The sequence below is a fragment of the Abramis brama genome (genome assembly GCF_963993115.1).
Source record: "Abramis brama genome assembly, chromosome: 18".
NCBI lineage: Eukaryota > Metazoa > Chordata > Actinopteri > Cypriniformes > Leuciscidae > Abramis > Abramis brama.
Genome location: NC_139980.1, coordinates 31,197,543 through 31,221,871, shown reverse-complemented (window position 1 = coordinate 31,221,871; position 24,329 = coordinate 31,197,543). Strand labels below are relative to the sequence as shown.

The window sequence follows — 24,329 nt, the reverse complement described above, 5'->3', positions numbered from 1 at the left end:
GTCTGACATTTGCGGTTGGTTGTCAGTTTGTGTGTAAATGTACATTTTTAAACCAATGCTTTCCACTTTTGATGTCATTTCTGTCGAGAAATTACTTTTGTCATAATTAAATATTTGATTAGATTCTATTTGCTTGCTCACACCACAATGACAGCAGAGCACATGGCGAACTGTCAAACAAAGCCATGTGACAACGAACATAATGACAAGAAAACAGGTGAATCAGACCGGAGACATGACAGCACCCCCCCTTAGGGACGCCACCTGGCAACCCTGGGAGGGGCTCACCTCGTCGCCGACTGAAGTCCTCGATCAGCGCCTGATCCAAGATGTCCAGAGATGGAACTCAGCTACTTTCCTCTGGGCCGTATCCCTCCCAGTCCACGAGATACTGGAAACCCCTGCCCTGACGTCTGGCATCTAGTAACTTCCTGACAGTGTACACAGGAAAGCCATCCACTAGACGAGGGGGAGTTGGGGGCAGGAGTAGAGACAACAGGGTTTAGGGAAGAGCAAAACACATGTTTGACCCTGTTAACATGAAAAACAGGTTGAACCCGACCAAGAGTAAGAGGAAGCTTGAGACGAACCGCCACTGGACTCGGGACCTTAGTGATGCAGTATGGACCAATGAACATGGGGGCAAACTTTCGGGAGGCCACCCTGAGAGGCAGGTCCTTGGTGGATAAACATGCCTTCTGACCACACACATAACGAGGGGAAGGAGTCTGAAGGCGATCGGCTGCTGCTTTGGTTTGTCTAGAGGTCTGGGCCAGGACCAGGACCTTCTCTGCCTTCCTCCAGGTGCAACAACAGCGCTGGATGAAGGCTAAGGCAAACCAGCAGCATTGGATTCCTGTGAAGGAAACAGAGGAGTTTGGTAACCAACAGAACACTGAAATGGTGACAAACCCGTAGATGCTACCAGCCGGGAATTTTGGGCATTTTACACCCACGTCAACTGTTGACACCAACAACTAAGATTCTGGGAGGCCAAGCAGTGGAGGGCTCTTTTGAGATTCTGGTTGGTTTACTCACTGTAACGAGGTTCAACAGTTATGGGAAGAAGGAGGCGGGAACCGGCGAACATTCAATATATTTTAATGACAAAAATAAACCAAATACAAAATGAAAGTAAAAGCCAGCAGCCCCTCACAGACGACTGCTGGCCACACAAAACAGAAACAAAACACAACATAAAATCAGGCCTGTCCTCTCTCGCTCTTCACTGTCGTCGCTCCTCCTTTATGCTTCCGCTCCTCCGTGAGAGATTCGAGACCGGTGCGTCTCGCAGGTGTCGCTCATCAGAGTAATCACGCCACCGGCCTCATGCCGCTCTCTCACGGCCCTCGGCCTCGTCCTGCTCGCCACATACCCCCATCGCCCCTCGCAGGCCGGGGGGTACCCACGAGACTGCGCTCTACTCCCCCCCCTCCCCCTCCTCCGGGGAGACCGAACACGGCGGCTGCGGTACCTGGGGGTATGGACAGACGAGGCGAGAGAAAAGGAGACGGAAGCATGAGGAGCGACAGAGACGAGAGAGGGGAGAGAGGAAAAAAATAAATAAAAAATTATTAGTCCGGTTCCCACAACGCGCTGCCATCTGGCCCTGCACCAGCTGGGCGATCTTCTCCGCGGTGCCTGGCGGTGGCGCTGGATAGCCCTCGGTGGACGGCACGAGACTCCTCCGCCGCCTGTTGGACGGCGACGGCTCCTTCGGATACGGGTAGACGGCAGGAATCCCCCGTTCCCTGCTCCTCCCCATCATGGCGGACGACAGCAGGCTCCGGCCCACGGCGAACGGCGGCGACTCCTCCTCTCCCTCACGGACGGCAGCCGTCCCTCCAGCACCCAGGCGGCCAGCAGCGAGCTCGACCGTCCCCCCGGCAACTCACTCCAGCGCACCGCCTCGAGCGTCCATGGCGACGGACTCTGCTCACCATGCTCGATGGCACCGCGGATTCCCCACAGCGGCGAGGGCTCTTTGACAGCGCGTTCCTCCTTCTTCCCGGGTTTCGGCACCAATGTAACGAGGTTCAACAGTTATGGGAAGAAGGAGGCGGGAACCGGCGAACATTCATATATTTTAATGACAAAAATAAACCAAATACAAAATGAAAGTAAAAGCCAGCAGCCCCTCACGGACGACTGCTGGCCACACAAAACAGAAACAAAACACAACATAAGATCAGGCCTGTCCTCTCTCGCTCTTCACTGTCGTCGCTCCTCCTTTATGCTTCCGCTCCTCCATGAGAGATTCGAGACCGGTGCGTCTCGCAGGTGTCGCTCATCAGAGTAATCACGCCACCGGCCTCATGCCGCTCTCTCACGGCCCTCGGCCTCGTCCTGCTCGCCACACTCACACTGCCTGTTGGTCTGGGGATGGAACCCTGAGGACAGACTCGTAGAGGCCCGAATCTGTCGGCAGAACACCTTCCAAAACCGTGAAACAAACTGGGGTCCCCTGTCGGAGGCCACATCAACCGGTTGGCCATGAATCCGGAAAACATGGACGACCACCACCTGAGCTGTTTCCTTGGCTGAGGGAAGCTTGGGCAAAGGAATGAAATGGGCTGCCTTAGAGAAGCGGTCCACCACCGTCAAGATCACAGTGTTACCACTTGAGGGTGGAAGGCCAGTGACAAAATCAAGGCCCAAATGTGACCAAGGATGAGAGGGAATGGGTAAGGGCTGGAGCAGACCAACGGGTGGATAGTTCAAAGTCTTGTTCTGGGCACAAGTATAGCAAGCCAACACAAACTGCCTGACGTCCGGGCCCATGGAGGGTCACCAAAACCGCTGGCGGATGGCAGCAAATGATCTCCAAATTCCTGGGTGACAGGTCTGCTTGGATTTGTGTCCCCACTGTAGGACTTCAAGGCGCAGTACTGCTGGCACAAAGAGTCGACAGGCAGGTAACTCCCTTGGCACCCTCTGCTGATGACGGGCCTTCTCCACTCGATGCCCCAGGGATCCCACCAACACTCCTCTAAGGAAGATAGTCTCGGTCAGTGTTTCACCCTCGGGGGCCCCGAACAGCCGAGAGAGGGTTTCGGGTTTGACATTCTTAGATCCTGGTCGGTACAAAAGTGTGAAGCTAAACCAGCCAAAAAAGAGTTCCTAGTGGGCCTGATGAGAAATTAACCTCTTGGCTGAGCAAATATATTCAAGGTTTTTATGGTCAGTCCAAACTAAAAAGGGTTGTGCCGACCCCTCCAACCAGTGGTGCCACTCCTTCAAAGCCAAACTGACTGCCAACAGCTCCCTGCTACCAATGTCGTAGTTATGGTCTGCTGGGCTCAGTCGATGGGAGAAGTAGGCACAGGGATAAACCCTCCCATCCTTAGGGGACCGCTGAGACAGGACCGCGTCTTGATAAAGAAGAACCCCGCACCAGTAGGCGATGAAGAGGGACGGATGAGACCGGCATTGAGGGAATCGTGAAAATACTTGTCCATAGCCTCTCTTTCTGGACCAGACAGGGAATAAAGACGACCCTTGGGCGGAGAAGTGCCTGGAAGGAGGTCAATGGCGCAGTCATACGGCCGGTGAGGAGGTAGAGACGTGGGCTGGGACTTGCTAAACACCTGGAGAAGATTTTAGTACTTCGCCGGGACCCCGGTCAGATTCGGGAATTAGAAGAGCCCTCAAATGGATTGTGACCGGCAACAGGTTGCGAGACAAAGGGTAAGACAAAGCGCCCACCAGGATCCCCATCTACTGATTGGCCTTGGCTTTTAAAGGACACTTAATGGCTTGGCGACGAGGCTGGAGAGCAAACACCAAGGAGCATTGAGAAATGCCCGACAGGAATTAGGATCACCGTCGTATGGTGGGGGGTTGTTGGCATGGGGCTCTGGTTTGTGGTGAGGAGGGGGGGTTCAGCAGAAAATGTATCTGATCTGACTGATGCAGCGTGTGAACCAAGGGCGTAGGTTTGATTTTGGTGGGGACGGGGACATCCCCTGAAGCTGAGCTGCATCTGTCATTAAAGGGACAGTTCACCCAAAAATTAACATTCTGTCATCATTTACTCTCCCTCAAGTTGTTTTAAACCTGTATGAATTTCTTTCTTCTTCTGAACACTAAAGAAGATATTTTGAAGAATGTCGGTAACCAGACAGTTGATGGACCCCATTGACTTCCATAGTAGAAAAAAAAACCTCAATACTGGTTACCGACATTCTTCAAAATATCTTCTTTTGTGTTCAGCAGAAGAAAGAAATGCATACAGTTTTGAAACAACTTGAGGGAGAGTAAATGATGACATAATTTTCATTTAAAAGTGAACGTACAGAAATTAACTGTTGGCATATTTGTTTCACATCAATAATGTCCAGTTTGTCCTGTTGGACATGACACACAGCAATACTGTTAAGTGTCACTTGTGCCATTGTTCTGAGCCGTGTTTTCAGTGTCCTAAGAGCACTGACACTTCTTTCAGCCTCAGCTGATGAGACTGGGATGACAAGGGTTTCAACTTCATCAAACATTCCTCTCATTTCAACAAGACCAAGCAATGTTGTGTTTTTATGTTTTATGGGGACTTTTTACAGACATAATGATTTTATACTGTACAAAGGTATATTATATCCCCCTACATTAACCCTGCCTATCACAGAAAACTTTCTGCATTTTTACATTTTCAGCTGTTTTCCAAAAATAAATAAATAAATAAATAAATCCCCACAAGGACAAACATTTCGGATATTGTCATCTTTGTGGTGACATTTTGTCCCTATAATGTAGTGTTACACAGACACACTTAAGCATACACAATCTCTCTCTCTCTCTCTCTCTAACGATTGTTCGCCACTTATCCCGCGATTGTAATACAGTAGTAAAAACTGAATTGTCCCGCATTTTTGTGCACAGAACTGTTGATTTCTCCCTAGCTTACCCGCATCTAGGTTTCCTTCGAGCATTACCGCTTCACACCAGAGCCTCTCACAATTTAGATAGAAAAAACAAAGCCAATCAGTTTAGCGATGTGTGTTAAGCAGGCGGGACTCAGATATATATTAACCATTTGTGTACCATGAATTGCGCATTTTTCTCAGAACGCTCTTGAGATTTTAATCTAAATGAGATGTTTCCTGATTAAATAAAATAAGCCTAATACATAAAAACCACAAGACACAACCAGACAACAGTGGTTATATATTTATATTTTAAGTTCTGATCGAAATTTTTGCTAGGGACATATCTGATGAGAGGCAAGAGACTGAAGCGGAAAGACGGGACCAGTGAGCTGAAACCCAGCCGGCAGCAGAGAGAAGGCCTGGAGAGATCGACAGAGGAAGATGCACAAAAGAAAACAAACGGCACTGGAGCCTCAAAACAGGACTGAACAAGACACCACTGGAGTTAAATATTAACAGGCTGGTCGAAGCGTAGCGGGAAGCAAACACAACGATCTGACACAAGACAGAAGACATGAGGAGAATAAATAGGGTAATTAACAAGAAAGGTAATCATTAACAGGTGCAGGGACGGAGCAGTGATGATGAATGAGAGGGTGGGGAAACAAACCACATCACAATGACAGCAAAGCACGTGGCGAACTGTCAAAACAAAGCCATGTGCTCCGAGACAACAAACCACACAGACAATGAACATAAGGACAAGAAAACAGGCGAATCAGACTGGAGACATGACACCTAAAGCTGCCTATCTCAGCTGCCATGTCATCAAGCGCCTTCGAAGGCCGCCTCAATTTTAAGGATCCTTATGTAACGGGACTGTAAGTCTCGCCTCGTAGGGGAAAATTAAAACACTACCTTGGAAGACTTAAAAGCGAAAGGATCTTAGTCCCCGCTCCAGTGCTTTGAGCCTCAATATGCAATATGTTATGTATATGTTTTCTCTTACACTATTTTATACTACAGGAATAGGTAGCGTAGGCTTCAGGTGAGTATGTCGACACGGTGGATTCCTGAAGTGTATGTGGTGAAAAATAAATTGAAATTCACATCCCCACCCACCTAATCCTAATAGTGCAAGTGAGACGCCCCTACCCCAAGGTAAGTTAAAAAAATAACTGTCAAATGTCTTAATTTGATCAACTGGTAATTTATTTTCCTTCTCTTTGTAAATTATATTTCTGTTGGAAGGATCTGTTTCAATAGCATAAAATACCAAAAAGTAACAAAAAAAATAAAATAAAAAAAACACAGTTTTGAGATTGTTTTGTTTTCTTGAAAGATCTTCAAATAGTTAACACTTTCAAAACAAGCCTCTTTTAACACCTCAAAAGTGTTTCCCAAAATTAATATCAGTATAGGGCACAAACTTATTTACAGACAACACTGGATGTAGATGACTCTTATAGTTCAATCCAAATGATTCACTTCATAAACTCACTCCACTTAAATGACTCACTTCTAACAACTCATTTCGAATGTAGGTAACCTTGAAATCACTTAAACGATTCCCATGAATCAATTTTATGATTCAGTTTCCAAACAACTCAGTTATCACAAACACAGTTCAAATTGACAGTTGAAACCCTCAGTTTGTTCAAACACTCAATTCAGTTCACACTATATCAGTGAAATGTTCATGTGTGTGTGTGTGTATGTATCGAACTGTAGTACCAGTCTGTGGCAACGACAACTTTGATGTGATGACTTGCGATGACTTGCAATGACTTGCGATGACTTGCGATGACTTGAACAACAGCTGTAACGATTTAATGAACAGCTGAGACAGGACAGTGAGATGTCGTAAGAATGGCAGGGCAAATAAAAAAAAAATAAAAAAAATAAAAAAAACACAAGAAAGTTTCAGCGCGGCCCAGGAAAAAAACTCAGGAACTTTCTGGAACAAAATGGCGCAGCTCAGCCAGCTCGCACGCGACACGCATAGATCGAATGATCTGAATCACACACAAAAATGTCTCTCAAAAACAAATCTTCACCATTGACGATCGTCAGTTTCCCAAAAACGAATCACTCCTTCAAGTTCGATCGATCAGCTCACTTAAGCATTCTCGCGCACTGAAAAGTGCACTCAAATGATTCTCAAAAAAAATAAATGTCTCTCGTTCCAACACGGTCTGTAGATCAACAGCAGGACGCTCAAAAATTCTTAGTCAGACTAACGGAAAAACAAGTGTTCTGAATGAAACTCACGGCTCTAACGTTAGCAACTCTCTCTCGTGCTCTCAGCCAGTCTCCAACACCGTTCTCCGTCCGATGACGCAATCAACCAAACCTCTGTTTCAACTGCGTCTACAGTTTCACATGACAATGTTGATGTACACTAAACTCACGAAACTTAATCCGAACGTGCACCACTATTTTACATTAACAGCTTCAACGGAAAAATATCGACTTCTTGTACAGCAATCATGGCGTGTCGTGTCTCTCTCGTAAAACTATTGCGCTCTCTTCTTCTTCCCAGACGTCTTTGCATCTCCCGCGAACACGCCAGAGAAAGAAAAAAACGTCAAAATAAAAGTCCCCATAGAGAAAAATACCTCTGTTACATTCCCCCCTGCTAAACCCTGCCATACCATCGACATCTCCAGACAGCCTGCCCCTGGAACATAAACAGAACACAATTTAAAAGTGCAACATTGTACAAAATACATTCTTTTCAATCTCAAACAAGTTCATACATATTTCTCATCACAACCTCAGTTAATTTTTTCTTCTTTCTACCTTATTTCATAAGATAATCAGCTCTATACCTCACAGGTAATTTGCCACGATTTTGTCTTTGAGAGCGTCTGAGCTCTGGAACATTTTCACATTCAACATCTGAAATGTCAGCATCATCAGAAACTTCTTGTACTCCCCACTCTACTTCAGAGACCACATCTTCCACTACATTCTCCTGTTCTTGTGTTACACTCCCTCTTTGTTCTACATCATTGGTTTCCATCTGTACCACCCCTTTATCTTTACTCTGTCTATGTGCAGTGGCTGGAAAACAAACAAGATCTGGGAATTCGGTTTCGGAGTCTGACTGGTTTACGGGTCTACATGTGGTTGTACGTGGCGTACTAGGTGACAAAGGAAAGGTGCAGTGACGGAGCTGATCTCTGTGTACTACTCTGGACGGACCCCCCTTTTCAGGTTTGATAGTAAATACAGGTATGACTGAATGATTCTGCTTTACTACAATGTACGGTGCATGTTCCCACTTGTCTTGAATCTTATTTCTGCCCCTATGTTTGTGATTACGTAGCAACACACGGTCACCAGGCCTTACAAGCGCTCCAGAAGATTTGCGGTCATACACTCTTATCCGTCTCTTGGAAGCTTCCTGTGCGACCATATTTGCAACTTCTACGGCAGTCTTTAGTCGACCATGATGACTCTTCACCCATTCGTCCAAGTCTTCTGCATCACTTTCCTCAACATCCTTTCCACCTAACACATCTAATGGAAGGCGCGCATCCCTCCCAAACATCAAGTAAAAGGGAGAATAGCCAGTGGATGAGTGGACGTGATTGTTGTATGCCATTACCAGCTCAGGTAGGTGAGTTTTCCAGTCTTTCTTTTTCTCAGGTGTCAATGTTCTCAGCATATCATGCATTGTGCGGTTGAACCGCTCACACTGAGAGTTTCCTTGAGGATGGTAGGGACTTGTACGACTTTTTCCAATACAATAGGCTTTACAGAGTTCCTTGATCACTTGCGCCTCGAAACATCTTCCCTGATCTGAATGCAGACGAGCTGGGCACCCGTAGCAGACGAACCAATGTTTGATGAGGGCCTTTGCAGTAGTACTCGCTGTTTGGTTCTTGGTTGGGACGGCAACTGTAAACCGGGTAAACATATCAGTTAGAACCAGTACATTTTCATACCCTCCTGAGGACATTTCCAGCTGAGTATAGTCCATTGCCAGCACTTCTAAAGGAGCAGTGACATTGCTACAAGTCATCGGAGCTCGGATTCTTGGAAAGACATCCTTTGCAAGGGTACATCTTTTACACTGTGCTAGCCATCCTTGAACATCCTTAGACATTTTAGGCCAATAGTAGCTTCGCCTCATCAGTGTCAGAGTACTCTTTTCTCCGAAATGACCCCCATGCTCATGTTGACTGTCATAAACTGATCGCTGTAATGGGACCGGAACAACCAGCTGCTTAATTTTTTCTCCATCCCTTGGATCAAGAATGCATCTAAACATCACTCCGTTATGCAGTTGAAGACGTTCAAACTCTCTGTAAAGCTTTTTAGACTCTGGTGGCATACTCTGTTGTTCTGTCCTGCTTAGTTTTTTCTCTTTGAACAGTGCATTGTACACGGGACCCATCAAGGCATCAGTTCTTTGCAGCTCCCTTATTTCATTCCAGCTGTAACCATTCAGCACTTTCTTGATGGACGCTTGTACAGCCACTTGAACCGCCACTTGAACGTCAGTCTCGCCCTGCTTTGACTCTTGCGCGGGCCACAGGCATGCACGCACTTCCTCAGAGTTCAGTCTGATGAAATCCTTCTCTGTGTCTTCCTGTTCAGGAACTTCACTGGAGGGAATCCTCGACAGAGCATCCGCATTGGTGTTCAGTCGTCCAGGCTTATACAGAACCTCGAAATTAAGCTCCGCTAACTGGGCCACCCAGCGTTGCTCAACTGCACCAAGATTTGCGGTCTCCAGATAACGCAGTGGATTATGGTCAGTGATTACAGTGAACTTGGAGAACATCAGGTACTCTTTAAATTTTTCTGTTGCAGCCCACTTAAGGGCCAACAGCTCCAGTTTGAATGCACTATAGTACTTGTCATTCCGCTCTGATCCTCTCAGGCCTCTGCTAGCAAATGCAATGACGCGCTCTGCTCCACCTTGTTTTTGGCTCAATACAGCTCCGAGGCCCTGTTGACTTCCATCTGTAGTGAGGATAAACGGAAGGCCAAAGTCGGGGTAAGCAAGGACAGGTGGTGACATCAGGTATTGTCTCAATTTGTCAAACGCAGTCTGGCATTCGCTACTCCACATGAACAGTTCAGAGGCTCTCCTTTTGTCTTTGCTGCCCATCAACGCATGCAATGGTTTTGCTATTTGAGCAAACTTTGGTACGAACCGCCGGTAATAACTCATGAATCCGATCAATTGTCTCACTTCTTTCACACTTTTAGGCACAGGCCAAGCATCCAAGGCACTAACCTTTTCACTGTCGACTTGGATTCCGTCAGAGGAAATCACGTGACCCAAGAATTTTACCTCAGATCTGAAGAGAAAGCATTTGCTTGGTTTCAACTTTAGGCCATGCCGCTTCAGTCGATCAAAGACCAGCTCTAGTCTCTCACAGTGACCCTTGAAGTCTTTAGAAAACACAATAATATCATCAAGATATATCAAGAGGACATCGAAGGTCAAATCCCCGAGCACTACTCCCATAAGGCGCTGGAAGGTGGCTGGCGCGTTGCACAGCCCGAATGGCATCCGCGTCCACTCAAACAGCCCAAACGGGGTAGTGACTGCTGTCTTTTCGCGATCACGCTCATTTACAGCTACCTGGAAATAGCCGGCCGTAAGATCTAGGGTGGAGAACAGCTGAGCATTTCCCAGTGCGTCCAGAGATTCTTCCACTCTGGGAAGTGGATATGCGTCTTTGCATGTGACTTGATTTAACCTCCTGTAATCACAACAGAAACGCACACTGCCGTCTTTCTTCACAACTATTACTGCTGGGGATGCCCAGGGACTTGCACTCTCCTTAAGGATGCCTTGTGAAACTAGATCCTGCACGTGTTTTTTTAATTCTTGGAAAACATGTGGTGGTACTCTACGGTGCCTTTGTTTCACTGGCGGAGCATCACCGGTGTGAATGTCATGCGTAACTGACTGTGTGTACCCGTAGTCATTGTCACTTTTGGAGAATATGTCTCTGTACTTTGCCAACAACTGGTTAAGTTCCTCTCTTTGTGCAGGGGTGAGCTTTTCGTAATTCACCTGGACTGGTACTGGGGGGTTATCAGAGATTTCGACTGCTTGGACATGCGCCACTCGACGGACATGAAGGGTCCCTTCCTCCTCCTCAAACTCTAGTGTATTCTCAGTTAACACCTCCTGTGGTTTAGACACTACTGCCACTCTGCATCTTGGGTTAAGTCTGATTGTCCGCTCGCTCGAATTCATGACACGTACAGAAACTTTACCACCCTCAGTTTTTGTTAGCACATTAGCCACTAGGAGCCCCTTGGGTAGACTCACACCAGTGGTGGGCTCAATTAATACTTGGCACTTCACTTTAGGTGGCACTCTGCAACGACCTTCAAACACCTTTTCACTTAGTGGAGGAATGGTGACGGCCTGTTTTCCACCGACTTTGACAAACCCAATCTTACCATCAGGACTCAGGGTTTCGGTTTTCTCCACACTGGCTAACATCCTTCGTATCTTTGCTTCTGCAGGTTGTCCATATTTGTTGGCTGACTTCACATTCTCTCCTGTGACAAACACTGACTTGAACTCACTGATTATATTCATTCCAATGATTCCTGAAAGTCCTTTTATCTCCTCTGCTTGTGAGCTTGTGTCTGTCAGCACAAAGATGCATTTTCCTGGGAGAACCTTCCCCATACACTCCACATCAGCTTGCAGACATCCTAGAACCGGAATGTCAAGTCCATTAGCTGCAGTGAGTCGTACCCAGTGAGCAGATGACAGTCTCAGCTCTTGTTCTCCGAAGTGCTTCCTAAAGTGTGACTCTGTAATAGTGGACACTTCTGAGCCTGTATCCAGTAAGCAGTTTGTCTTAACACCAGCTATTCTAACTTCAACAGTCAGACAATCTCCAAATGCACCACTTTTCAACTTCTCTGTCACGTCGTCAGTCCATTCAGCTGTATGACTTCTTATCATAGATGGCCCAGGGCTGGTTTGAGCTGTACTTGATGGAACGTTTCTTGTATTAGTTCCTGGCATCACTGTAGAACGTCGGGACTGATCAGTTACTGTAGTTGCTTCAGTACCTTGTGGACAGTACCTGCTAGTGTGCCCAGGTTCACCACATGAATAACAGATGTATCTGCCATCACTGTCCTTTAGGGGTTGTCTTTTTGGACGACTCTGTTGAAGTTGTACTCTGCTATTACTGTGTACTGCTTGGTAAAGTTCATCTTGACGGGCGGCAATCTTCTGTATAGCTTCGTGCAGTTTTTCCAGTGTTAACGCAGAGGAAGCTTGCTCTGCATCAGCACTTACAACTCTGACACGGGGGCTGTGTTTTGGAATGTCTGGCGTTTGAGTCTCTTCTTCTTCAGCCCAAGTGATTGCGGCTTGCATTACCTGAACAAAAGTCAAACTTGCATCCTCTTTAACTCGCCTTTTCATCTCACGCCTCAGAAAATCATCTCGGAGGCCCAGGACAAGTTGTTCTTTTAACACACTTTCGGCCTCTGGAACTCTCTGCGCTGAACTCGGCTGAGTCTTTCTTGTAGGTCATATGCGTATGAGCGTATCATCTCACCTTGCATTTGCTTTCGTTCGTAGAAATCTTTCAGTCTGGTTCCAATTGGTACTTTGTCTCCATAGGTGTCTAGTAGGACTTGAAAGATATCATCGGTAGATTTTTCACCATCACCCAACATGAACCTCACAGTCGCTTTGGCCTCATCTTTGAGATGCTGTTTCGCCAACTCTACACGATCTTCTGCAGGTACTCTCATCACTTGGAAGGCAGATTTCATTGATGCAACCCACTCTTCAACGCTCAACTCTCCAGTTTTGGTCGAACGGCCACTGAACTCTGGCAGTTTTCTGTCCCTTGGAATATAAATGGTAGCTGGGGGTGCTTGAGCGGTGGCTTGATGCTCGATGACAGCTCTTGCTAGTGACAGGGCTTCTCTTTGTTCGGTTCTTGCTTGGTCGAGTGCTCCAGCCTGCTCGGCAAACCGCCTCTGCATCTCTGCCATCTCCCTCTTCAGTTCCTCAAACTCTGCCATTCTTCAGCTTGTAGGCCTGGGACTTGTGACACACAAAAAAAAAGGTAAATACAGTCTAATTCTATCCTGTTCGTGACGCCAAATGTAACGGGACTGTAAGTCTCGCCTCGTAGGGGAAAATTAAAACACTACCTTGGAAGACTTAAAAGCGAAAGGATCTTAGTCCCCGCTCCAGTGCTTTGAGCCTCAATATGCAATATGTTATGTATATGTTTTCTCTTACACTATTTTATACTACAGGAATAGGTAGCGTAGGCTTCAGGTGAGTATGTCGACACGGTGGATTCCTGAAGTGTATGTGGTGAAAAATAAATTGAAATTCACATCCCCACCCACCTAATCCTAATAGTGCAAGTGAGACGCCCCTACCCCAAGGTAAGTTAAAAAAATAACTGTCAAATGTCTTAATTTGATCAACTGGTAATTTATTTTCCTTCTCTTTGTAAATTATATTTCTGTTGGAAGGATCTGTTTCAATAGCATAAAATACCAAAAAGTAACAAAAAAAATAAAATAAAAAAAACACAGTTTTGAGATTGTTTTGTTTTCTTGAAAGATCTTCAAATAGTTAACACTTTCAAAACAAGCCTCTTTTAACACCTCAAAAGTGTTTCCCAAAATTAATATCAGTATAGGGCACAAACTTATTTACAGACAACACTGGATGTAGATGACTCTTATAGTTCAATCCAAATGATTCACTTCATAAACTCACTCCACTTAAATGACTCACTTCTAACAACTCATTTCGAATGTAGGTAACCTTGAAATCACTTAAACGATTCCCATGAATCAATTTTATGATTCAGTTTCCAAACAACTCAGTTATCACAAACACAGTTCAAATTGACAGTTGAAACCCTCAGTTTGTTCAAACACTCAATTCAGTTCACACTATATCAGTGAAATGTTCATGTGTGTGTGTGTGTATGTATCGAACTGTAGTACCAGTCTGTGGCAACGACAACTTTGATGTGATGACTTGCGATGACTTGCAATGACTTGCGATGACTTGAACAACAGCTGTAACGATTTAATGAACAGCTGAGACAGGACAGTGAGATGTCGTAAGAATGGCAGGGCAAATAAAAAAATAATAAAAAAAATAAAAAAAACACAAGAAAGTTTCAGCGCGGCCCAGGAAAAAAACTCAGGAACTTTCTGGAACAAAATGGCGCAGCTCAGCCAGCTCGCACGCGACACGCATAGATCGAATGATCTGAATCACACACAAAAATGTCTCTCAAAAACAAATCTTCACCATTGACGATCGTCAGTTTCCCAAAAACGAATCACTCCTTCAAGTTCGATCGATCAGCTCACTTAAGCATTCTCGCGCACTGAAAAGTGCACTCAAATGATTCTCAAAAAAAATAAATGTCTCTCGTTCCAACACGGTCTGTAGATCACCCAGAAAAACAGCAGGACGCTCAAAAATTCTTAGTCAGACTAACGGAAAAACAAGTGTTCTGAATGAAACTCACGGCTCTAACGTTAGCAACTCTCTCTCGTGCTCTCAGCCAGTCTCCAACACCGTTCTCCGTCCGATGACGCAATCAACCAAACCTCTGTTTCAACTGCGTCTACAGTTTCACATGACAATGTTGATGTACACTAAACTCACGAAACTTAATCCGAACGTGCACCACTATTTTACATTAACAGCTTCAACGGAAAAATATCGACTTCTTGTACAGCAATCATGGCGTGTCGTGTCTCTCTCGTAAAACTATTGCGCTCTCTTCTTCTTCCCAGACGTCTTTGCATCTCCCGCGAACACGCCAGAGAAAGAAAAAAACGTCAAAATAAAAGTCCCCATAGAGAAAAATACCTCTGTTACACTTAGAAGGCAGCCTTCGATTCAAGTCCTTCATTCAGCTCATTTTGAAGGATGCATCAAGTGTTAAATCATCCACAATTCTTTGCATACATTCCAATTCACGAATAAGAACTGATGGAAAACGAGTCGGCACTGAACTTGTCTGAATTCATTTTGAAATGTAAGACAAAAATAATGTTTTCGGAGATGAAGGCATACATGTAATCTTTTGTTTTGGAGTAAATTAATCACTTAACACTAAACTGCCAAAAATGTAAGCCAATGGGAGACCACAGACGATTGCCATTCACTTTATTGTATTAGTAGAAAGTCAGTTAATATAAAGAGTTTTAATACAAAATTAAGTTTTAATGGTATTTTCCGTGGGGGCGGGAACGTGTGACGTGGCCATGCACACTTACAAGACCATCTCACTCTAGCATCTATTGCTGAGGAAGACTCTACAAGCCTCTAAATTACTGGACTGAAGAAGGACACAGATTCACTAGGATGCAGCCTTCAGTTTGAGAAGCACTCTGTGACTCTTACGATTCGCCTCCCATAAAAGCATTGATTGTAATAAGAAATATTTAAAAAATCTGAACGGTTATGCGAGTTAATGAAATGAACTGAGCCTTGTGAGGCTTGAAATCACTGAGATGTTCACATAACATGCGGTTAGATTGCAACCTTTAAACACTATAACATCACATATAACATATAAATTTTTTTTGTAGTTAAGACTTTGAAGACTTTGGGCCCTATCTTGCACCCAGCACAATTGACTTTGTACACCGACGTATGTATCATTCCTATTTTGCACAAAGCGGACTTTTCCCTCCACAGACGCACGTCGGTTAACTAAGAAATACACTTGTGTCACCGGGTGAAAACCTGGCAAATCCAAAAAGATTCCTCATTGGTTCTAAATCTGGCTCTGTTGAGTGTTGGCCATAACGAGTGCCAGCTGAAGCAAATCAGCTGCGCTTCATTGAAGCATGTGCTCAGGAAAAGGAGCATAAAAAGGGAGTGTTTGAGCAGTGTGGGGGGACGGGTAGGCAGCAGTGTGTGTTCTGACAGCGGCGGTGAAATAGGAAGGCTGAAGGTTTAATGCCGGATCGGAGTTCTACTGTGAGATTCCCCGAGGCATGCTCATTTAGTGAGTTTTCTGAAGAAACCACAAACAGCAACGCAATGAAGTGAGAGAGGAAACCACTGCAGGATATTGAGTGATTCACCGAGGAAAAGTTAAGTGCACCCTTCCATTGATTCCCTGTTGAGAAAACCACATTTGAAGATTGACCATCACCAGTGTGCAACTAACCTTTGTTTGCGGGCAGTGTGTGTGATCTTGTTGACAGAACGAAGCGTAGTAACTGGAACAGCTGGGAGGATCGCTGATGTGTTCATGCTGATCTTCTGAAAACATTATTCTTTGAGTCATTCACCCTTCAGAGAGAAGAGAAACGAGTCGATTAATCACTGTGGAGATGAAGTGAGTTTGCAGTGTCTGAAAGAGTGAAATGCGCACGTGTGAGGATTTACAAGAGTGATTTATGCACAAGTGTGGTGAGATCAAACGACTGCGTTTCCTCTGAAACTTTGATGGATGAATATTGACTTATGACTGTGAAGATTCCTTCAAATTGATCTGTCTAAAGCTGTGTCCAGGTTCCCACTTGAGTGTACGGTGTAGAGGGAAAGAGCTCAACGCACCCCGAGTACCACACTCCACGAGCACTGTCTCTCACGTCCACGAAAGTCCAGTCTCACGAACTCTTCCAACGATGCCGCTCCGCTACGCACGGAACGAGAGTAAAGGCGGGTAAAATACCACAGTCCTGTCTCACTTGTTATTGCCTGATCCACCGTTACTGTCTGTCCCTCAGAAGAGGTGGGGAAGCTGCTGTTCATTCGATCGGCTGTCCTAAGAACATCTTCACGAGCCGAATACTTACCTGCTCTGTCCGTGGGGAAAGCTGAAGGCGAGAAGAAGCCTCTGTCCATCCTACAAGCACATTCTGATGAGTCAAAGACGAGAAGAAGTCATTGTTCCACCCATGAGCCAGTAGAGAAGAGGAATATTTCCCCCCCCCAGTTCCTCTTCCCAAACCGGGTTCCAGCCATGAACATTCTCAGCACTGTTTTTATTGTTTTAAATGAATAAAAACTGACCTTTAAAAGTCATTCTGTTGTCCGCCTCTTGGTGTCCTCTGGTGTCTGCTCCTCCGGAGTGTGGTAATCGTCCCTCGGCCCTAACATCGGTTACACTTGCGCTCCCCGGGGTGGTTCAGCGCAAAGAGGAGGCGTGTTCCGGCGCAAACGTTCTCTCATGCTATTTTGCAGGTTTAGAAAACAATTCCGCCACTGGCCGAAAAAAAACAGTTTAAAGTCAGTGGCGTGTTGGCATGTTATTCATATGCTATTTTAAGGGCCATAATCAATGTAGCGTATGCTCAACGCGCATACACTTTGATTCTCTCATCTACACACAGACGCAGCAGTTATCATTTTTGCAAATCATACATTATTACGATAGATTATTATAAAAGCATACATCTAGCTTACACATTTACCCAAATTATCATACGCCTGTTTAACCGAAGTTAATTTGGGTGTGTTTCTCCATCCCCAACGTCCCTGACGAGAACGTCGGTCTCCCCGGCTGTGAACTGCTCCTCGTGCGCGCCTGGCAAATCCGCCGTTATAATAGGAATCCGCTTTAGAACAAGCGCGCCTGCTCTTAAAGGGAATGTGAGATGACGCTCTGATTGGTTTATTTCACGTTACGCCCAAACCACACCTATGAATAATGAAGCTACTTCAGACCAACCCATTTTAGATTTGCGTCGGGCGCAAGAGTCATTTATCCCGCCGGTATAATAGCAACAGTGCCCAAGACCCGCCCACAAAGTTACTTGCGTTTTGCGCTTGATACTTGCGTTTCGGATCGTTAAAATAGGGCCCTTTATCTTTGAAAAACCCTTTTGTATTCATAGGCTATAAATAAAGCACTATATTCAATAATTCTAATTATTAATTTCATTAAGTGAGATTATTGAACTATTATTGCACCCACTTACATTGTTATACAATTTACTGACACAATGTGTTCGCTGTCATGTTTAATTTGAAAAAAATAATAAAAACACATTAACCTATGCGAAGTACATCTGAAAAATAGACAACATGAAAAAGTCTGATGTAATTTTTTATTGAATTACATTCAATGACTTACAGCACATTCATCAGAGAGGAGTCTTTATTAAACACTTTATATGAGAAAATTAATTTTAAGCTTTTCTGAAACCAGGGATAGAATAAAGCGTAAATGATGGGATTAATGGTGGAGTTCAGTAAGAAAAATATTACAGTGATATCTCTGACATAAATTAAGTCAGCATGTTCATATGGAATCACTAAAGAACAAATATAATATGGCAGTAAACACAGGAGAAACACAAAGACCAGAATCCCCAGCAGTTTCGCAGCTTTTCGCTCTGATTTGTCACTGACTCTGTTTTTAGAGGATTCTTTGCTGTTGTGAACCTGAAGAGCTCTTATAGCAGTCACATGTTTCCTAACAATGACAAAAACATGAGTGTATAATATTATAATGAGTGTACATGGCATAAGAAACACAACCAGGAGATCAATGATGGATGAAACCCCATCAATAGTAGAAACACATTCTCCTGGACACATGAAAGTGAAGTTTCTATTAATGAAGAGAATAGTGAAGTTATAAAGGAGTGAAAACAGCCAGCTGAATAAAGTTGCTATGCAGATCACAGTGGGAGAGATTTTCTCTGAGTAAAAAAAAGGAGAGTGTAAAGCCAGAAACCGATCAACTGCTATTAGAGCCACAGTGTGAACAGACACGCTTGTTGCTTGAAAAGTCACAAAATTTCAAACCGAGCACATCTCTGGTCCAAAAATCCAACATGACTCGATGAGCCAAGACAGGTGAAGTGGCATTACAAAAACTCCAGCCAGCAGATCAGACGCAGCTAAAGAGAGGATGAGGATGTTAGCAGGAGTGTGGAGCTGATCTAAAATGGGTTGGTCTGAAGTAGCTTCATTATTCATAGGTGTGGTTTGGGCGTAACGTGAAATAAACCAATCAGAGCGTCATCTCACATTCCCTTTAAGAGCAGACGCGCTTTGCTCTAAAGCGGATTCCTATTATAACGGCGGATTTGCCAGGAGCGGTTCACAGCCAAGGAGAGCAACGCTCTCGTCAGGGACGTTGGGGATGGAGAAACCCACCCAAATTAACTTCGGTTAAAAAGGTGTATGATAATTTGGGTAAATGTGTAAGCTAGATGTATGCTTTTATAATAAATTGTCTATCTATCTATCTATCTATCTATCTATCTATCTATCTATCTATCTATCTATCTATCTATCTATCTATCATAATAATGTATGATTTGCAAAAATGAAAACTGCTGCTTCTGTGTAGATGAGAGAATCAAAGTGTATGCGCGTTGTGCACACGCTACATTCATTATGGCCAAGCATGCGCCCTTAAAATAGCATATGAATAACATGCGCAACGCGCCACTGACTTTAAACTATTTTTTCCTGGTTAGTGGCGCAATTGTTTTCTAAACCTGCAAAATAGCATGAAGGAACGTTTGCGCCGGAACACGCCTCCTTTTTTGCGCTGAACCGCCCAGGGAGCGCAAGTTCATTCCCTAGTTTAGCGACGTGCTTCTGTGGAGGGAAAAGCGCGCTTTGCGCGGGTGCAAAATAGGAATGATACATGCGTCAGCGTACAAAGTCAATTGCGCTGGGTGCAAGATAGGGCCCATAGTGTTGTTCCCTGTGACTTCTCTCATGCAAGGATTCATGGATTCAAATGCAACAGCTTTGAACTGCTCATCATCTGAAACAGATTACATTGACTTCTGGAGGTTCCATAATAAATACGTACAATCTATGCTGCCCTTTATACACTTGACATGTTGACTCTTACCAAGACTGGCAGCATCAAGGGAGAAGAACATACAGCTGGGAGATCAACTGATTTTGTTCATCTAGAGGAAAAGAGCTGAAGGCTGTAATACAGAACTCATTCAAAGACATATGTGGGCTTATATGAAGCATATGCAAACTTAAAAAAAAAAAAAACAAAAAAAAAAAACAACCTAATATTTGCAATGTACAACAAATTTTGCTTGCAAAATAATTTTTTTATTCAACTACTTTTATAGGGATAGTTTATCCAAAATTCCCCCAAAAAACTTGAAGTGGCCTTCAAATAAGACACTCATTCACTACCCATATAGCAACATTGTGTAGGCTCAGATCTACCCCACACCTGACACAGCATTATAATTCAGCCCACATACATGCAGTAATGGCACTACGGCAGTCTGCTCCTGTTTGCCAGACCTGGGCCACAAGCATCAATAGTTACCATCAGCAGTTAGCCAACATCACCTGATCACATTTTGTTTTGGTTTTCTTTGCTATTGCAGAGTGTTTTACAAAGACATTGTTACAGCTGGCAGAGAAAAACTAAATATAAAGTCCAAGAGCCCAACTAAAGGAAACACGAATCACCATAATGGTGAAACTAGAGCTAAACTAAATCTATCTAAATGTAGATACAAATCCAAATGGCCCGCGGGCTGCCAGTTATAGGCTTAACACACTATAAATACTCTTTGTAAACAAGAACAACTTATCAACAATGGAGATGTTTGACTGTTTTAGCCTTGAGGTGAAAGACATAGAGATAGCAGAATTATGCATTTCTGTATGCGAATATACACTATATTGCCAAAAGTTTTGGGACATCTGCTTTTACATGCACATGAACTTTAATGACATCCCATTCTTAATCAGTAGGGTTTAATATGGAGTTGTCCCATGCCCCCTTTGCAGCTATAACCGATTGAACTCTTCTGGGATGGCTTTCCACAAGGTTTAGGAGTGCGTTTATGGGAATTTTTTACCATTCTTCTAGAGGCGCATTTGTGAGGTCAGGCACTGATGTTGGACAAGAAGGCCTGGCTCGCAGTCTCTAAACCTAGACTTGTCCATCGGATTGCCAAACAGAGAAGCGTGATTCGTCACTCCAGAGAACACGTCTCCACTGCGCTAGAGTCCAGTGACGGCGTGCTTTACACCACTGCATCCCACGCTTTGCATTGCACTTGGTAATGTAAGGCTTGTGCAGCTGCTCGGCCATGGAAACTCATTCCATGAAGCTCTCTACTCACCGTTCTTGAGCTAATCTGAAGGCCACACAAAGTTTGGAGGTCTGTAGCTATTGACTGCAGAAAGTTGCTGACTTCTGCGCACCTCAGCATGTGCTGACTGTGATTTTACGTGGCCTACCACTTCATGGCTGAGTTGCTGTTGTTCCCAATTGCTTCCACTTTGTTATAATACCACTAACAGTTGACTGTGGAATATTTAGTAGTGAGGAAATTTCACAAATGGACTATCACGGTTTCACGGTTGAATTCAGTGAGCTCCTGAGAGCGACCAATTCTTTCACAAATGTTTGTAGAAGCAGTCTGCATGCCTACAGCATGTGCTTGATTTTATACAACCTTGGCCATGTGACCATGGAAGTGATTGGAAAACCTGAATTCAATGATTTGGAGGGGAGTCCCAATACTTTTGGCAATATAGTGTAACTTTGCATTTGTACTGTTTGTATGATTTTTGTAAAGCCAAACAGTATGACATTTAGATGTCCATTCAAAACGTTAAACTTCCATAGATTATAGATTTAGGGCCCACAACTTAAACGATTTCAAGTATTTATTTGTTTATTTGTACATAACTTGGGCTTCCAGCTCATAAAACCCACGAAAACAGGATTTCATAAAATTAGAATATTACATGAAATCACACAGTAATTACACAGTGATACCATGGTCATTGAACCAGGTTTTGGTTCTTTTGGCAGTGTGGGCAGGTGCAAATCCTGCTGGAAAATGAAGGAAGCATGAAGTGCTCTGAAAATGTCCTGGTAGACGGCTGCGTTGACTCTGGATTTAATAAAGCACAGTGTTATAAAGCACACTCTTTTCTGATGAGAGCAAATTTTGCATCTCATTTGGAAACCAAGTTCCAGAGTCTGGAGGAAGAATGGAGAGACACACAATCCAAGATGCTTGAAGTCCAGTGTGAAGTTTCCACAGTCTGTGTTGGTTTGGGGAGCCATGTCATCGGCTGGTGTTGGTCCACTGTGCTGTCCACTCAACGCAGCCGTCTACCAGGACATTTCCAGAGCACTTCATGCTTCCTTCAGCAGACAAGCTTTATGGAGATGCTTCCTTCATTTTCCAGCAGGATTTGCACCTGCCCACACTGCCAAAAGAACCAAAACCTGGTTCAATGACCATGGTATCACTGTGTAATTACTGTGTGATTTCATGTAATATTCTAATTTTCTGAAATCCTGTTTTCGTGGGTTTTATGAGCTGGAAGCCCAAATTATGTACAAATAAACAACTAAATACTTGAAATCGTTTAAGTTGTGGGCCCTGAATCTATAATCTATGGAAGTTTAACGTTTTGAATGGAATTATGGAAATAAATAAACTTTTCCATGATATTCTATTTTTTTTGGAAAGGGTCTGTATATGATAAAAAAAATTTCAAACAACATAGCAACCAACAAACATTCAAACATTTTACTTTTGATAAACATTGCAGATAATAAGCTCATGCTTCTTGAATAAGATGCCTGGTTTTATTCATCACAATATAAGATAATATAATACTATTGAAAAGACATTATTTAACAATAATGATGAAAAAGAACATCAGGAAAAACTAAATATACAACTTAAAAGCAAAGACATTTGTTTGACATTATTCCTTATTAAGAGCTTAAGGAGAGCACATTCATTAGAGAGGAGTCCGTGTTAAATACTTCAAGAGTTAGAATTATTTTTAAACTTTTCTTAAACCAAGGGTATAACATAGCGTAAATAAGCGGATTGATAGAGGAATTAAGGTAAAAGAGAATCAAAACACTGTTGATATCGTTATAAAATGAGTCATCTCTTAAGAAATTTGTTAAAGAAAAAATATAATATGGCAGCAAACACAGGAGAAACACAAAGACCAGAATCCCCAGAGCGAATGCGGCTTTTCGCTCTGATTTGTCACTGACTCTGTTTTTAGAGGATTCTTTGCTGTTGTGAACCTGAAGGGCTCTTATAGCAGTCACATGTTTCCTAACAATGACAAAAACATGAGTGTATAATATTATGATGAGTGTACATGGCATAAGAAACACAACCAGGAGATCAATGATGGATGAAACCCCGTCTACAATATAAAGACATTCTCCTGGACACATGAATGTGAAGTTTCCATTAATGAAGAGCAGAGTGAAGTTATAAAGGAGTGAAAACAGCCAGCTGAATAAAGTTGCTATGTAGATCACAGTGGGTGAGATTTTCTCTGAGTAAAAAAAAGGACACTGTAAAGCCAAAAACCGATCCACTGCTATTAGAGCCACAGTGTGAACAGACACGCTTGTTGCTTGAAAAGTAACAAAATTGAAAACCGAGCACATCTCTGGTCCAGAAATCCAACACGACTCGATGAGCCAAGACAGGTGAAGTGGCATCACAAAAACTCCGACCAGCAGATCAGACGCAGCTAAAGAGAGGATGAGGATGTTAGCAGGAGTGTGGAGCTGCTTGAAGTGACTAACAGAGATGATGACCAGCAGGTTTCCACACACGGTCAGAAGAGCCACAGCTGCTGCGGCCACATACAGAATCACATAGACAGAGAAAGAAACAGATCTCTCTGGACAGAAATATTCCTGACAGTCATCAGTTTGGTTCACTGCTGTAAGATTCATTCTGAAGTACTTGGAAGAATCATCTAAACATAGTGTTGTTCCCTCTGGCTTCCTTCATATAACCACATGTGTAACCACAGATAAAGATATCTGAAGATGTTATTTGTCTCTCCAGCAGCTCTGAACTGCTCCTCACCGAAACACAGTCACTCCTGGAGGCTCCACAACAAAGACGTTCTAGTCTTTTATACACTTGACATGTTGACTCTTTCCAAGACCAACAGCATCAAGGGAGAAGAACATACAGCTGGGAGACAACAATCTAACAATCTCTCTGGACAGGAATATTCCTGACAGCCATCAGTGTGGTTCACTGCTGTGAGATTCATGTGAAGTACTTTGGAGAGACATCAAGTCTTGGTATTTCCAGCAGAATCAGTCTCAGTCAATCCTCAGTGTAAAGGGTTTGCGTTGTTCCCAGTGAGATGGATGTTCTGAGACAATAATGTTCTGCTGATTTTTATACATAATAATCACTATAACTTTTTTTCATTATTTAAAACTCAATGCACAAGTGTTTCCCACTTTTAAAACAAAAAACAACTTTCCACTATGTAGTTACCGTATTTTTTACAGTTTTAATCGGATCTTTGTCAAACTTAAGTCACCAAAGTTATATTTACGTAATGTGGCACTTTCATCCAAAGCCATTTGGGAAGAATTTGAGGAGAGAGAGAGACCAGAGTGATGTAAAAGACATGAAAGTGACACAAATATATACAGTTATTCCAGAGAGCTGTGTAATAATAAGTTTCTGTTAATG

The 24,329-nt window shown here is 43.7% G+C and overlaps 1 protein-coding gene across 1 annotated transcript; it reads right to left on the bottom strand.

Moving 5' to 3' along the window:
- Positions 1–17,952: 17,952 nt before the first annotated feature.
- On the bottom strand, positions 17,953–24,163 carry LOC311069013 (trace amine-associated receptor 13c-like; the record flags this gene model as incomplete). The annotated part of the gene is made up of 2 exons (XM_084091933.1): positions 23,109–24,163; positions 17,953–18,484 (listed from the first exon to the last, which is right to left on the bottom strand). Exons 1-2 carry the CDS (start codon positions 23,564–23,566, stop codon positions 17,953–17,955), a joined length of 990 nt encoding a protein of 329 aa, XP_083948059.1. The 5' UTR covers positions 23,567–24,163.
- Positions 24,164–24,329: the final 166 nt, after the last annotated feature.